General features: G+C 46.6%; 1 protein-coding gene across 6 annotated transcripts in view; it reads left to right on the top strand.

Annotated features, from left to right (window-relative positions):
• The window catches only part of PLS3 (plastin 3), a 49,802-nt gene that overhangs the window by 19,305 nt on the left and 14,762 nt on the right, over positions 1-15,735 (top strand). For 4 of the 6 annotated variants that reach the window (XM_030228915.2, XM_018914387.3, XM_018914388.3 and 1 more), the window contains exon 2: positions 10,112-10,198. In XM_030228915.2, coding sequence (XP_030084775.1) covers positions 10,132-10,198 — 67 coding nt within the window. In that variant the 5' untranslated portion in view covers positions 10,112-10,131. Of the gene's footprint in view, positions 1-425; positions 512-4,178; positions 4,296-10,111; positions 10,199-15,735 lie in introns of those variants that run through there. The other 2 variants (XM_050974457.1, XM_018914389.3) reach the window with 2 other exon arrangements.

Raw genomic sequence — 15,735 nt, forward strand, 5'->3', positions numbered from 1 at the left:
ATGCTGGAAGCCAATGCAGACCCTCTCTAAACACTTCAGTAGTCACTAATAGCTTAAAGCACTTGCATACCACTACTTTTAAGTATTGAACTGAAATGCTGAATTTTTTGTTCAAAAATTTAATTCATCTACACACCTGTAAAATACTTGTAGTACAGCTTTTTCACATCCTAATTTTGTTTGTACTGAATGTATCGCTCTAAGGTTTTGCTAAGTTATGTTTTATTAAACTGATACCATATTATCTCTTAGCCAAAAGGCTAAGAAGAGATATTTTACTCTGCATTTATTCTGCGAAGCATCTGTCTCTAAAGAATGATTTCCACAGCTGGAGGACTCTCACACCCTCGAGAAATTCAAAGTAGTGGTGAGGTTGCCTGCTGTTTACAGTGCATACATCTCTTTAACCACAACATCTGTCCTAGGGGTATTGGGCACTGGCTGAGCTGGGAAACGGAGGGAGAAGGAGGAGGAAGAGGAGGCAAAGCAGCTTGAAGGGACCTAGGGAGAGGTTAGTGCTCATCTCCAGCAGTGCCTGATGCATTTTCCTAGCCTTGATGCTGGATGCATTTATCTAACCTTGAAGCCTGCAAATGAGAGTGCATTTTGTGGAGGTTTTTAATGCTTCTCCGAAGTCACGAACTAGAGCTTGCCTGATCCTGAACTGGTGACTGCTGTCTTTGGTTCCCTATCACTCCTCCCCATATTAAGTTAAATTATAGACAAGTGTGGGGAACACCCTGCAGTTAGACTAAATGTGATTTCACTGTCATTGCAGCCTCCTGGGAGGCAAAGCCAGCAGCTTTCCTTCACTTCTGGCTCTTTTGCATTAATTTTTGAGATTAATGTTTCTGATTTTGTGAAGAGTAGATAGGATCTACACCATCTATTCTACAGTAAATAAGTGGTGAATTTACAGAGATTTTTCCTACTTCATGAGCCACTAGGACAGCTATGTAGTGACACTGATTTATTGCAGTCTGATGTTGCTTTCTTGCTCTGAGACAAATTAATTTGACTTCTTTTCCTTTTTCCCAAGTGCTTTCTAAACAAGATCACAGACAACAGGGGAAGGATGGAAAATGTTTTTTCTTTTTTCAGTAGCTTTTTCTAGTGAGAGATCTGTTACTGAAATTCCTGGGGTTTAAGACACTTTTGAAACATAATTACAACACTTAGGGTACGGTTTGTAGTTTCTAGTGTTTTGTTTCTTATTTAAGAAAACATTAATTGACACATTTCTCTGAATGTTTATCATCTGGGCAGCCAGAATTTCAGCCTTGGCTGTCTCTTTCCGGACAGCTCTGTTTACCTTCAGCTGATAGAAGGGTTTGCAAACTGCTTGACCACAGCTGTACCTTCTAAAAGGTTGCACAGAACCCACCCTCCCAAAATTAGCAGCTGAAACTCCCTGTTGTCTAGCTTGCCAGGGATCAGCACCATCATGCTGCATGTTTGGCTTGCAGGAGCTTGTTGGCTGCTGTTGAATAAGCAGTGACTGTACTGTGATTTAATTTGGGGATCTGGTTGATTCCCCCACCTGGGTGGGGGGGAAGTTTAACAGACTGAGTAATGCTTCTGGCTTTATTGTGGCACACTGGGTATCAGCCCCTTTACCTGCCAGAGGTGCTGCCTGAGAGCAGAGCTGGAGCTGCTGGGGGGATGGAGAGTGTTCTGGGCTGCATGGGCTTTGCAGGGCTTTATCCAGCTGCTCCTGAGCCAGGCTGCAGGCTCAGCTCTGCAGCCCACCCTGTAAGGAACTGGGCTCCTTTGGGGCTGAATATTGGGAAATTGAGGGACATGTGCTTAAAGCCTGTTGAGGGTAACCTGCAGGTCTCAGCAAGCAGGTCCCAGTCACTTCTGGGGAAGAAAATTTGCACAGATTCAGCCTTATGAACCTCATTCCTCCTTGCTTATGCTGGCAGGGAACCTACTGTCTTTTACACTATTGCTCTGAGAGTCACCTCATAAAATGAGGCTTGCTGAGTTTTTGCAATGGAGGGTAAGAGATTGGTCCTTTCTTTAAGACATTTATGGTTAAGGTACAGAATAAGCAGAAGGAAGTGTTAATGCTGCTCTTTTTTTGGGAACTATGCAAGAATAAGAATTACTATCAACATAAGAATTTCCTGAGAGGCTTGCATGACTTTTCTGTGTTTGAGCCAGGAATTTAAATGAAGCCTTCTGAGTTTCAGTCCATTAGCGACACCTGACCTCAGCCCCCCTCAGTTTTACCTTCTTGCACTTAAGTTTAAAAAAAATCTCTGAATTTGTTGTTTGCTTTTGCAAGTTCCAGGTAGATGAGTGTTCAGCTCTTCCTTTCCTGAGATGTCTTGAATGGATCACCTGTTCCATGTTGTACTAGCTAGGTAATGAGAATATTGCTCTGCTGTTCCCACTGACATGAACAAACTGTTTCAAAAGTTAGTTAAACCAATCTAGTGGGTTTTGATTTCAAATGTTCCTTAACACTGGAGTAGCTGCTCTACTAAAACTGGAGGTGTGTCAAAATGCAACACTTGGTAGGAGTATTTGTTAAAGAGGCTTTTAAGGATTGATTCATCAGTGCCTTGAGCAGTATTTTATCTGTTTTTTACTGTGCCCTGTAGATTATAAGTACTCTGTAGAGATGTGTAATACGTTTTGAGCAAGGTCTGTGGGCTATAGCTGTGAGCCTGCAGCATGATGGGGGTGTGTGAGTGCCCTTGGTCTCCTCTGTGTCCATCCATCCATCCATCCATCCATCCATCCATCCATCCATCCATCCATCCATCCATCCATCCATCCATCCATCCATCCATCCATCCATCCATCCATCCCTCCATCCATCCATCCATCCATCCATCCATCCATCCATCCATCCATCCATCCATCCATCCATCCATCCATCCATCCATCCATCCATCCATCCATCCATCCATCCATCCATCCATCCATCCATCCATCCATCCATCATTTGGCCCTGGTCTTTCATGGCAGGAGTATTCAAAGAATGTGAGGTCTGCAGAAAGCTTTTAGTGCTGCTCCCTTCCATTTGAGTCCCAAAGCAGTTTTGTGTTTCTGTTCAGCCTTCTTCTGGAAGATGAGAGTAACCAAGCATCCATCCACTCTGCTCCAGGATTGCATCTTATCCCTTGGTGTGCATCAGAGGCAGCTCTGGCTCAGAGGACAGGGATGTGTTAGGAGAAATTTCATTGAGGGCTGGGGAAGCTTTATTTTTTTCCTTTCCATGGGCAATTGGAGTGGAAGCATTTGTGTTCCTCTGACTTGTGCTTCCTTCCAGCCTCTGGGCAATTTGGTGTCATGTGACCAAGCATCCTCAGCTGCTTGCTCTCTGTCTGTTTTCTCTTATCTGGGAGACAGAGGGACTAATGTACTTGAATCCCTGTGAATTTCTGTTAATATCCCCAGCTTTCAGTAATTTGGATGCTGCTGTGGAGGACATGGCTCTCCTGAGCTTTTATCAGAGGGCTGATTCCTGTTTGATGCTGTGAGCAAGTTTGATGCTGATTTTGGGCTTTCTCTGAGTGCTGGCTGCAGTTCAGTTCTGATCATGCTGATCATTATCCAGGCCTGACCACACCCCAAAGAGCTTCCTTGGCTGTGCAGGGCTGTCAAAGGCATGTAAATTGGCTGATGGCTCAGCAGTTGCTTTTACTAAGATTTAAGATGATTGAAGCTAGTGAATCTGGTTCTGTCATGAAGGGAGAGAAAACACTTGGACCAGCATGCAAAAGGGGAAGGATCAGGTTGTCCAGGCTGCCAGTGGATGTTGGGGTGGTGGTTAAAGTCTGTGCAGAAGGCATAGGAATAGTGATTTGCTGCATCTGTTCCCATACTGTTGGAGTGGCCCTGTCTCTCTGCAGCCCAGATCCCTGCTGGGCATCTACCCAAGAGCTGCTCAGAAAAATACCTGGCATCACTTCATGCAGGTCTAGCTGGAGAAACTGAGCTTCTAACCTGGACTTGCTGGAAGAACATACTTGTCCAGAGGTGGATACCCCATTGAGACATGCCTCCAGATCTGGAGAGAACCTTTGGCAAGCTAAGAGCAGTGACTAATTCCAACATGTGTGTCTGCTCCTGATGGATTTGGCAGATTTTTCCCCTGCAGCAGTGGTGGGTTGTGCAACAACTGGAGCAAAGTTTCACAGTCCACTCCCAGGTGATCATAAGCATAGCAGGGAGCTTGCCTCTCCCAGCATGACAGTTTCAGGAGCCTGAAAGAATGTAAAGCAAAGCCTGCTGGTGGAACTTCTGCTGTTTTAGAGGTGCTTCAGAAGCAGCAGCTGGAGGTAATCTCAATATGGAATTGGGATGAAGTGACCTGGAGGGTGCCTGTGCAGTGGGAATCTCTATCTGCAGCCCTGTGTCCTTTCCCTGTGATGCAGCTGGTGGGCTACACAGCCAGCATGGATCAGTCAAAAGGTGTTCTGTGTGTAAATGCAGGGAGCTGGAGAGCTGGGTGGTGTAAGGTGCTCAATTCAAAGAGCCAGGCAAGCTTAAAGTAATTCAGAATTAAAGCTGAATTTATGTAGTTGGTCTTGGCTGTTGAGGTGAGTTTTTTGGTGCTTTGCCTGGCCAAAAAAAGCTGAACTAAGAGAATTAAAGCTAGATTTGGGTAATGGCTTTGCAGGTGTTAGAGAACAGTGGTGTTCAACAGTTAAAGCACTGCAGACCTGACAGCAGAGCTGTGGATTCATTGCTGTTGAGCCTGCTGTGCTTGGGCTGGGAGAACTTTGCTGAAGGGGAGATCCACAGATGAGGATGCAGCCACTCAGCCAGATCTGGCCCCACAAAGCAATGCCTGCTCAAAGCATTGTGTGCCCCTTTCTTCCTGAGGCAGGGAGAACTGCTCCCTGAGTGGGAAGGAACACCACAGTGTTGGTGAGCACAAGAACCACAATTGTGCAAAGAGCAACACCAAACTGATTTCAGAATCTGCATCACCGTGCTGATGGTAAGGGGTTGGCACCACCATGCTGGAGCCTCTCTGGATGGGGCAGCATCTCCTGATCTCTGCTTCCACCAGGGTGACATCTCTCACCAAAGTGTGAAGGTGAGGGTCTGGTTTCAGCCAGTACCTCTGACCAGTGGCTGTCTGAAAGGTAATTGCCAATTAAAAGTTTATGTGCTTCCATCAGCTTGGTGTTTGCTAACAGCCACATCCAGGGTGTGGGTGCTGTCTTGTAGGAATTTGATGAGCAAAACACTGTGGTGAGCATTTGACGAGCACACAAACTGATTATGAGCAGGAGAGGATGGATTTTATGATAGGTTTTCATTTACAGGCCATCAATCCCTCAGCCTTCCTGTCTCCCTCCCAAACACTGGAAACTCTTTACCTCAGAGGACTCATCAGACCAAGTCTGTGCACCACCACGTCCTCCTGTCAATGTCAGCTTTGGGACTGTTGTCTGTAAAACCCCAAAGGCTTTGCTTGGACTGGACCACTAAGAGCAGCCATCAGAGCTGAGGATGGAGATGTTGTGGGTGTGTCTGTGCCCCCTCCTGCCTGCAAACATTTCCAAAAGCAGCATGGCCCCAGGCCTGTGCCTGTGGAGGAGGGCTCCTGCAGTGTCAGGAGGCTGGTCTGACAATCTCAGCATCCTCTGCAGCTTCCAGTCACCTGGGAAGGGGTGCACAGAAAACTGAGGCTTGTATCCCTTGCCAGTGACTCTTCCCTCACTGTCCTGAGGGTGGCTGCTCTGGGCTGTCCTGGCAGCTCTGGAGATGGCAGAGCCCTTTTGGGATGGGCACAATGCTGCTGGCTGCTTTCAGAAGGCTGGGGAGGGTGAAGAGGGGAGGGCACACAGCCACCCTGCTCTGCAATGCAGCTCTTTCTTGGCAGGGACCAGCCCTACCTGCAGAACAGGGGGAAAAGGGGGATTAGGTGAGCCACAGGAGGCCTGGGGGCTGGATCCTGTGTCAGCTGAATCACCAGGTTTCCTCCAAATTGGCCAGGCAGCTGTGCCAGTGCCCAAGCCCCAGGGCTCTGGCACTTGCTGTGGTTGTGAGGGGACAGTGCCTGGCTGTGTGCTGGGTTAGTGCTCACAGGTATGTGGGGTTTTGTCTGAATTGTCTGCTGATGTCAGGAGCTTTTGTCATGAAAAGGGAGCAAAACCACAGGTTCCTCAGAAACTGAGTCACTGCTCCAGACTAGGTCTAGCCCACTGGTTGTGTTGGATTTTCCTTTTTTTTTTTTCGATTGGGTGGACATACTAATACCCTTTTGTTGACTCTTTAATGTGTCTCTGCACTGGCCTGTTTGAGTAAACAAGCTGATATTGTTAATCAGTCATTGCAGAGATATTAAAGTGAGGCAGGCCTGGAAGGGATGAAGCACTCAGTTTTCAGAGTAACGCTGAGCTGCTAAGAAAGTAAATTCTTCCATTTGGATCAGCAGCAAATTCCAGCTCTGTTTCTGTTGGAAGTGTTCAAGTGGCTCTCAGGAAATATTTGGTTGTCATGTGCTTTCAGATTTGAATTAATCTGCCAACTTTCAAGATGTACAAATGCCTGAATATCCCCCTTCATCAGTTTTCTACTAGTTCTCTGTGTAATGGAGCTTCCAGGGCTTCCCCTCCTGGGGAAGTGTCTTGAGAACATTCTTCTCTGTGCTTCAGTGTTTTTAGCTGCTGTCTGAGCAGTTAATCCACCCAAATATCCTGGTTAGCTTCTGGCACTTGTGCTGGAAGTGCTGAGTGCCTCAGCAGAGGCATCCCTCCAGTGGCAGTCCCTGCAGTGGCCTGTCCCCAGGTGGCTCACAGCTGTCAAAACACACGCTGGGACAGCTTTCCCTGACCTGCCCCTACTGCAGTTCTGCAAATAAACTCACCCCAGTTTGGTGACTGCAGTGTGTTTAGAACCTGTGAAATTTGTTTGCACAGGAACTTTATACAGCCTGTCTCAGGGAAGGAGTTGAGCAGCTCTGATCTGTATCCCAGGTTGTCTTCAGAGGACAGAAACAGGCTGCAGTGTCTGCCAGGCTCGCTCTTCTGGGTAGGTGCCTTTGTGCATCCATGTGTGACAGAGCTGCCCCTGCTTTTCTTCTGTGGGGTGAGGGATGAGGCAGGATGAGGGATCTGGAGCAGTGATTGCTTCCTTGAACACTTTGGTTATCTATGCATTGACCCATGGGCTGTCAGCCCCCAGACTAAAACTTTTCTCTTGTTCTAAGGTGGGTTTTTGAATCTCTGCCTGTCATGCCCTGGTGGAGCCTTTCTTGCAGTGTGAGTGTGACATGGCCAGGCGTGAGCAGCATGGAGAGTCCCCAAGGGCTTCCAGAGAGGCAGCTGATGTGTGATCCCTGTGCCACTGTGATAAAAGGGCCTTTTATGTCCCACAAGACAAAGCCTCTTGTTTAAAAATGCAACTGAATGAAAAACACGACTCTGAATGCCCTAGACTCAGCTATTAAAAACAAACAAACATAAAAACCCCCACACAACAAGAAAAAGGAAAGCTCCCCTGCCCCCCAGCCCAGTGTCCCAATGATGCTGTAATACCTCTTCACTGCAGAAAAGCTCTGTACAGCTGCTCTGGGAGCTGTAGCTTGGTGGCCCACTCACCTTTCCATGGACTGTTGTGTTATAACACCCTTTCCCTTCACAGACAGCCCTGACAAGGTCAGGTGTCTGCTTTTTCTCTGCTGGTTTGAATTTTCCCTCCCTCCTCTTAAGCAGAGAAACAGAAGGAAGAAGTGATATTATAAAAACTGAGAATGAAACCTCTTTTATGGACTGAGCTGAACAGTCTAGGGACTGGAAGGAAGATTTTTTTTTAAGTCAAGGCCCGTACAAACAACTGTAGGGCATATCCAGAGCATAATAGTTACCTGATAAAGTCAAACAGAGCAGCATTTTTGAAGGCTCTCTGCTTATGGTGTTGTTTGCTGCTTCTTTTGGTGTTAAAGATGTTAGAGATAGCAGAAAATTAAATTCCAATTAAGTGGTTAGGTAATGATGCTTTGGGAAATCCCTTTCTAAGGGAAATCCTCATGGTTTGAAAATGAATTGGTGCAAATGAGAATTAGGAAGAAGGCAGAACTTGTGGAGGAGCTTTGGTTGAATTTTCAGCCTTTAGCTCAGCCTCTGCTGCCTGGCAGCTCGTGCCACCTGCCTGCTTAGCCAAATCTGGCTCTGTTCTTGGTAGCATTCTCCAAGTGTTTCTGCCAGTTGTGAAATCCATCTCTTGTATCACGCAACAAGCATGCTCAGAGCTGATTTTCTTGCTAAGCAACTCCTTTATCCCCTGGAAATAGCCAGGTTTTGGTGGCACTGAGGCTTGGCCGAGGCACCCATGGGAGTGCTGCGGGGCAGGGGCTGCTCCAGGAATGGAGACAGATCCCACACTGGACATCAAGCAAGACAGTCAGTGCTGCACACAGGATTCCTGCATCTCGCAGGGACCTGCATGGTAGCATTGCCTTGGTCAATTAGCCTTTTTACTGTGAAAGAGTAAAAAAAATTACTTTCATAAGAAATTATGTTTTAATCTCTGTCCGTCTGATGCAGGTTTGCTGCGATTCCTCCCTGTGCCCCATTTTTTCTACTTGAGCCCAATGAAATTTGTTGTCTTGCTGCTGGTGGCTTTGACTGATACCTTGTTGAGCCTGCTGATGCTGGGAGGTGGGGTCTGAAGTGCTTTCCTTCATGGCTCTGCAGTGATGCAACTCTTGCTGAGTTTCTCTGCTGCGAGCACCTGTCTGAGCTGCTTTCCCAGGCTGCCACACCTGCCCATTGCTCTCATCTCTAACAACTTCATTCTTTCCAGACTGAGTGAAGTGTTACAGAAAATGAATATTTGCAGCTACAGGCAAACTTGTGTGAGTGCTTTTGAAGGCAGCTGGGAGTCTCAGACAAAAGAAGGTTGCTGATCAGAGCACAGGCATTTGTTAAACTGAGCCTCTTGTTGCTTGAGCCAGAGCCAGCCTGTTCAGGATCCTGGCTTCTGACAGTCTGTAAACCTCAATCCACCCCTCATCCTTTTGCTTACAAAGGAGGAGGCAGCTGTGTCTGTTCCCATAGGCAGAGGAGGAACCTTTTATTTATCAGCTTCAGGATTGTAGTGAACAATTTGGGAGCTGGAAAATCTTGGTATTCAGATCTCGTTTGAAGTCACACCAAGCCTGCCTAAATCCCCATGACAGACCCAGAGCTAGAGCCAGCAGTGGTGTTAGAATGTGCTGATCAGGGCCTGTGTTTCTGCTCCTTGTTGCATCAGTCACTGCTCTCTCATGGTCAGAGTGCCACCAGGGCATCCGATGCCCTGTCACGAGTGTCTGGGATGGGGACGTGCGTAGGTGTCTGACTTTCTCCCATCCCTGTGGTGATGCCTCCTGTCCAGGCTGGCTGGGTGGCTCCTCATCAGTGCTTGGAGAGGAGCATGATGGCAGATGGGTGGAGGAACTCTGTGCTCCATCCTCTCTGTTTCTTAAACACCAAGCAGATCTGATCCAAGCGGAGTTTCTGCGAACTCAGTCTCGCTGTTCCTCATGCCTGCTCTTCTGGGCTTGCTCATGGTGCTTCTGCCATTCAGGGAAACAGGGGCCATGCAAACAGCCTGTTCCTTGCAGTTTTTTGGGAGTCTGACTCTGGGGAAACAAGTAGGTGTTGATTCAAACAGTTTTCTTGCAAAAAAAAAAATTTCTTGATATTTCCTTTTTGCAAACAGTACCAGGTATCCTACTTTGTGCCAAAATATCCTCTCCACATACTGTTCAGAATCTTTTATTTGGGTTTGGTAGCTGTGTGCTCTCCGTTAATATTTTGACACTGGATTCTGATTTTGTTCAAAGTTGTGGAAAATCTCTGGAGATGTGAGTTCTGAGCTACAGAATACACTGACAGCAGGTACCTTAACATGTTCAGAACACCATAGTCATAAAATAACACACAGAGCTAAATATTGACAAGGCTAATGGGCTTTTTGACTTGTTAAGGAGTGTATTTCCCATCTCTGAGTTTGACACATCTGTTTTCTCAGTGGAAAGATAAATATGGTCCCAGGAACTGTGGTGACACTGGTACTGATTGTTGCTATGCTGCTGTTGGAAACTGTGTTGTTGAATGCAGCCTGGTTTCATACAGTGTTCTTTTTCTCTCTTTAGGTACTCCCTAAATTCATGAGATGGCCAACACCATGCAAATCTCCAAAGATGAGCTGGAGGAACTCAAGGAGGCTTTTGCTAAAGTTGGTAAGTCACACAGAGGAGGGCACCTTGCTCCTGTCTGCTGCACATTTGAATTGGATTTATCCCACCCCTGTGATGAGCAGCAGTGCCAGCAGGATGTGGGCATTCTGCTGGTCTCATGAATGTCTCTGTGCCAAGGAGTCTCTTGGCAGCTTTGCTTCTGGCTTGTCACTTTGGCCAAGGAGCACAAAGGCAGGGACAAGGCAGTCTGGCTGTCAGGGAGCACTGGCAGACAGCCCTGCACTCTTGCTCCAGGGTGGGCTTTGCTGCTTCCTGAGGGCAGAAGAAATAGCCAAACAGGTTTTGCATTGCTTTGGCCTTGGCAGCACTTCAGGGCTTGCAGAGTGCTTGGTTCTGGTGGTGTTGGTTTGGCAGATTGGCTGAGCTGTGTGCGTGGTCAGTGTAGGTGCTGCGTTTCTGCCTTGTGCACGGGCATTTTGGGGCTTGTAAACAAAACTGAATTTGTTTACCTGGCCTCAAGGGAGCAGCTTGTGGTGATGATCAATGCCTTGTGCTGAGCACACCTCCATTGCCCTCTGGTGGCTCCATCTCTGCTGACCTCCCTCAGCCTGCCGAGCTCCAGGGGCTGCACAGCCTCCTCCAGGGGCTGCTCCTCCTGCCTCCCAGCTTTCCCCCCGTGCTGGCATCACAGAAGCCTTTGGCAGGCTGCTTCAGGAAGCTGAAATGGGCAGAGAACTGACCTAATGGAAAACATGTTTTTCTGTTGGTTTAGTTTCTTGATATGGCCTACTGAAGGGTCAGAGAACCAGCAGGGAGGGGTGGGATGGGTGCTGGAGCACAGCCCTGGGGGACTGAGGTCAGTGTGTTCAGCTGGGGAACCACACCCAGGACTGGCACTGGCCAGGATCAAGTTGCACAAGCAGTGAGAGCCAGCGTTTTGTTTTCCTAGCTGGACATGGGCATCACTTGAGCACTGGTTATATATATATATATATATATATATATTTATAAAATCATAGTTGCCTCTTATCTGTACTGGGTGGTACCACCCTCTAGGGCGGGGTGGCTGTGAAAACTCTCACTTGCCCAGAATTTCCCATCTGCAAAGGGAAATGTGAATTTCAGAGGCAACTGATTCTCATGGACCAGTAACCCCTGTTGGAACGTGAAGCAAGTTGCATTTTAAGGAGTTCCCTCTCCTCTCTTGCTCTTAAGACTTTTGCAGCAGGTAGAAGTGACCTGCCACAGAGGGAGATGTTCCTTGGGAGGAAGCATAGTGTTTCTCTCTATCTACTGTGCCTCTTAGTGCAGTCTCATTAAGGCTGAGATGTAGGCAGCCTGTTCTGTCCTTGGATACATTTAAAATTATTAACCTCTCTGGAATGTGGTGGCTTTTAGTCATTAGTGTGGGGGAAATGATCAAGATTGGGTTGGAAACATGGAGGAACGCAAGTCAAATCCTGGTTTCTTGTAGGAAACCAGCTCACCCTGCTCAGGATGTGGATCCCTGTTTGGTTTTAAATTATAAAGGCAGTGTCAGAACTTTAATGTTAATGAGAAATGTGCTAATTATCCTGGACATACCCACAAATGAGATAGGATCTGCTAGTTCTTTTCAGCTGCCTTGTTTTGTGTGCTTTAGGCATGGTAGAGCCCACAAGCATGTGGGACACACCTGTCAGGAGTGTCTTTAATTCCCTTTATTCTTGCCTAAAGGAGCCATGTTTGCCCTGGGATATAGAGCTGGTCACTGGCTGGGTGACTGCCTTTCACTGTGAACTTCTAATAGCATCTTCAGGGAATGTGGACAGAAGCTGGACTAAGACTGCTGTGTAAAATGAAGCCTGTTTTTCATCTCCTAGCTCTCTGGAAGATTTGGAACACAGCTGAGAACCATGGTTATAGCAAAACTCAGCTGATTGGCTTCTAGGATGTCATGAATGAGATGTGGGGAGGAGGAAACATTTCACAGGGTGATTGCTGCTCACCAAGATGTGCTCTGCTCCAATGCACAGCTGGTTGGGCTTCCTGGAGACCTGCTTTAACTCCAGCATGGGGCAAGGTGCTGCTCTGGATGGGTAGGTTGATGGGGCTTTAAAGGTGTGTGTCTGACCAGCTTTTCTGTCTGCAGCTGGACTGGATTGAGACATCTGGGGATGCTGGAAGGCAGTGAGGTGTGTTACTATGTGCTCTGTTGCCACTTGCCTTCCATGCCCCTTGAAGGTATTTCCTCTCTCCCATGCAGCTGATGTGCTGTTCTCTGACAGCCAGCAAAAGGCATGAGTCCCATAGACATCCTACTGCTTATTAGAACAGTCCACAGGTGAGAAACCACTGTTGAAGGTTATCACTAAAGCCAGCTATAGCACAGACAAGCAGCTCCCACCATCCTGCGGGCAGTTGTTTTTCCTGGAACTGATCCAAGTGGTAAAGAGCAGTGGGGGGAAATAGCTTTGTAATGTTTGAAAACAGTAATTAGTGGGGCATTGGAACTGTCTAGGCTTTGAGTGACCCACAGGTTGGTGGGAGAAGAACAGGTTGCTCCAGATCTCATTGGATCTCTGAATTTGTTCTGTGGAACAGGTGCCTGTGTGTGTGCTTGGCCAAACAGGGGCACTTCAGAGGGGAGGCGTGGCAGAAAAATATCCACGAACTTGCTCTGTTTATTTGTCTTCATTCTCCCTCCTTCTAAGATAAGCAGAGATAAGCATCTTTTCTGGAAACACGAAGTACTCAAAAATCATAACTGGGCTGAACACTTTGTTCAGCCCTGCAAGGTGGTAAAACAATGCTCCGAAACGTTTGCTTAGGGTAAATAGGGATCTGTGATCCTATGCTCCTGCTGAGCAAATGTCCTTAAAAGGAAACGTGTGGGTTACTTTCCCCCTCTCGCATCCTGTTATTTAAGCTATTTTAAGTGCTTGTCCTCGGAGGAAGCTGAGCTGGAGCTTGAAGCAGCTTTTGGGATTCGTGGCGGCTTTGCTGCACCACCTGCACATGGCAGAGGTGCCGTGCCTTGTGCCATGACCTTTCCCAGGTTTAGCACGCTGGCATGCATGCATCTTTCAGTAGAAATAGGAAACTTCAGATGTGCTGTAGTTTCCTTTCCATCAGGCAGACTATAATGAATCCAGGCTGCAGCTTGTCTGTTAAAACCATTTTGCTTTCTTCCATTAGTAATCCTGGGCAGGCCGCCGGACGATTTCATTTGGGACAGCTTCTATTTTGACAGCCTCTTCAGCTGCTGAACACCAGCTCAGGTTTTGTTAGAGAGTTCTGCCTGAAGTCAGGGCCTGTTGCAGGACATCCAGCAAGGCACCGTATGGTGGGCCTGCAGGGATGCTGGAAACAGTTTTGGAACTGGCTGGTACTGCAGAGGTGGATTTTTTTTGGTGTTTTATTGTTTTTTTTTTAAATGCTGCTTCTTTGTACATTTGATGCCAGAAGGGGAACAGAGTCAGTAGGAAGGGAAGCAGCTGCCCTGTGGAATAGGGGTTGCAGGTCTATTTGTCATGTCAGGCTGGTTGACATGTTAAGAGCAGATCCATTTTCCATCTCATAATCACTCCTTGACTCAGCTACCAGGCCAGAACCACAGTCCAGCACCACTTTAAGGTAAAACCAGCAGTTTTAACACTCAAATCTGCCCTTCTGTGGCCAAGAAGCTAAAATTTGAAACGAGAGCATCTTCAGTGCAAATCCAGTAACTTGGTGTGTGGTCTTGCAGTTAAACTAACAGACCTGATTTACTTGTAATTCCCACTCCAAGTGTCTGGCACATGGATGCCCTTTTACTCTGTGAAGTAAATCAGTGATTAATTTTTTTCCCAGAATGGGAAAAGTAGCTCATGGTATGGAAGAGCAGCTCATACAAGTGGGTGTTTGGGATATTGTTAAGGGTTGTAAGAGCTTAGGTCCTGAGTCCTGAGAATTAAAAGTTTTGAGTGAGTTAAGGTGTGTCCTTCACACTTGATTTTGTGCCCTTTGTCTGAGCTCAGTGCAGCCTTTGCTGATGGGCAAAATCTCTCTTTGTGCCGTGCTGCTGGCCCATGTGAGCTCCCTTGTGAGTGTGCATTTCAGTGGCTTTTTGTGTGGCAGAGCTCCTATTTATTTTTATTTAGTGCACAAATGTAATCTTTGAACTAAGCACACCTGGAGGACTGGGCAGGTGCTGATTGCAGGAGTGAATGAAACCAAACTGGGCAGATGTTGACCCAGCTTGGAGTAAATTTCTCACACCTGAGCTGCAGGGCTTCATATGTAGAACCAAGATCTTAACAGGTTTCAGCATCCTTTTATCCCTTACTGGAGTTGCAGACTTTGGAGCTCAGTTTCCTGATGTCTCACCTAAGAAGCTTCTGCCTCATTAAATACCATGTAAGGTTTTATCCTGTCTGCATCTGAATAGGCTCAGACATAGCACATGCAAGCCTGAATCAGAAGCATTTCTGAATACTTAACCTAGACAGGTCAAGAGGAAAGCCTTTACCAAATCTGAATCAAAATTGGATCCCATCAAGGATACAATTTATATTTTGAAGTTTTGTTTTGCTCTGTCCTGTGCCTGCTACTTACATCTACTCTAACATTTGGGTAGCTGTAAAACTTAGGTGGTGGATTGATTGGAAGAAGTGCTGAACAGATGTTTCTGCATTTACCTGCTTAATTTGGCAGCATGCTGAGGGATTTTGGTTGGTTCAGTCAGGCACAGGCAAAAGCAAAGGAGTTGGCTGCAGGCTGAGGGTGAAAGTAAAGTTTTGTTTTAGGTTCATAGGCCCTGGAAATTAGGAAATCCCTTCTTGACTTATTTTCCTCACTGGCTGTAAGGAGGGGAAAAGATGCATATTGTAAAGCTAGATTCAGTAATAAATCACAGCTTCTTCTATTACAGTATCTTTATCTAGAGGGGAAATAGTTTGCTCATGACATCTCAGGCTGGACTGTTAATAAATCTTGCCTTTGTAAGCTTGTATTATTTCAGAATAAAATTCTAAAATTGAGGGCCAGAGAGCAGCCTATTGTTATCATTAATCATTGCCCCAAACCACTTTATTTCCTCAGCACTGTTGTAAACACTGACTTTTTATGAAGTAGCTTAGTGTATTTATTATTCCACTGGAACTGATGCTGTTCCTTAGTCTGAGACACAGAGACTGGGGTGTAGGAGGGAGTACAGGTTTGCTCTGGTTACTTCAGGTATTTGCCACTGAGCAGTTTCACTTTCTTGCAAACTGATAAAAACAATTTTGAAATCCCATATTCCCATATGGATCTGGAAAATGAGGACTGGTGGATGCAGTGGTTGGAGTGGTGGTGCAAACATGCTGCTTGCTGGGACACTGCTGTGAAACAAAACCTAAAAACCACAGAATCCTCATTAAAAGTAAATTGACCTCCACAATTTGGTTAAAATAAAATAACCCTGGACCTTAGAGCCATCCTGATTGTTTTCTTTATTCTTGAAAGTATCTTCAAGCATAGTTTCCCTTCAAGCATAAATACTGGCCCCGGTGACTGTGGTGATATTCTCTCTTGAAGAAAACCAAATTCTGGGGCTGGTGCAGCTCTTCAGGCACTTA

This window comes from Serinus canaria, chromosome 4A (genome assembly GCF_022539315.1).
Source record: "Serinus canaria isolate serCan28SL12 chromosome 4A, serCan2020, whole genome shotgun sequence".
NCBI classification, from domain to species: Eukaryota; Metazoa; Chordata; class Aves; order Passeriformes; family Fringillidae; genus Serinus; species Serinus canaria.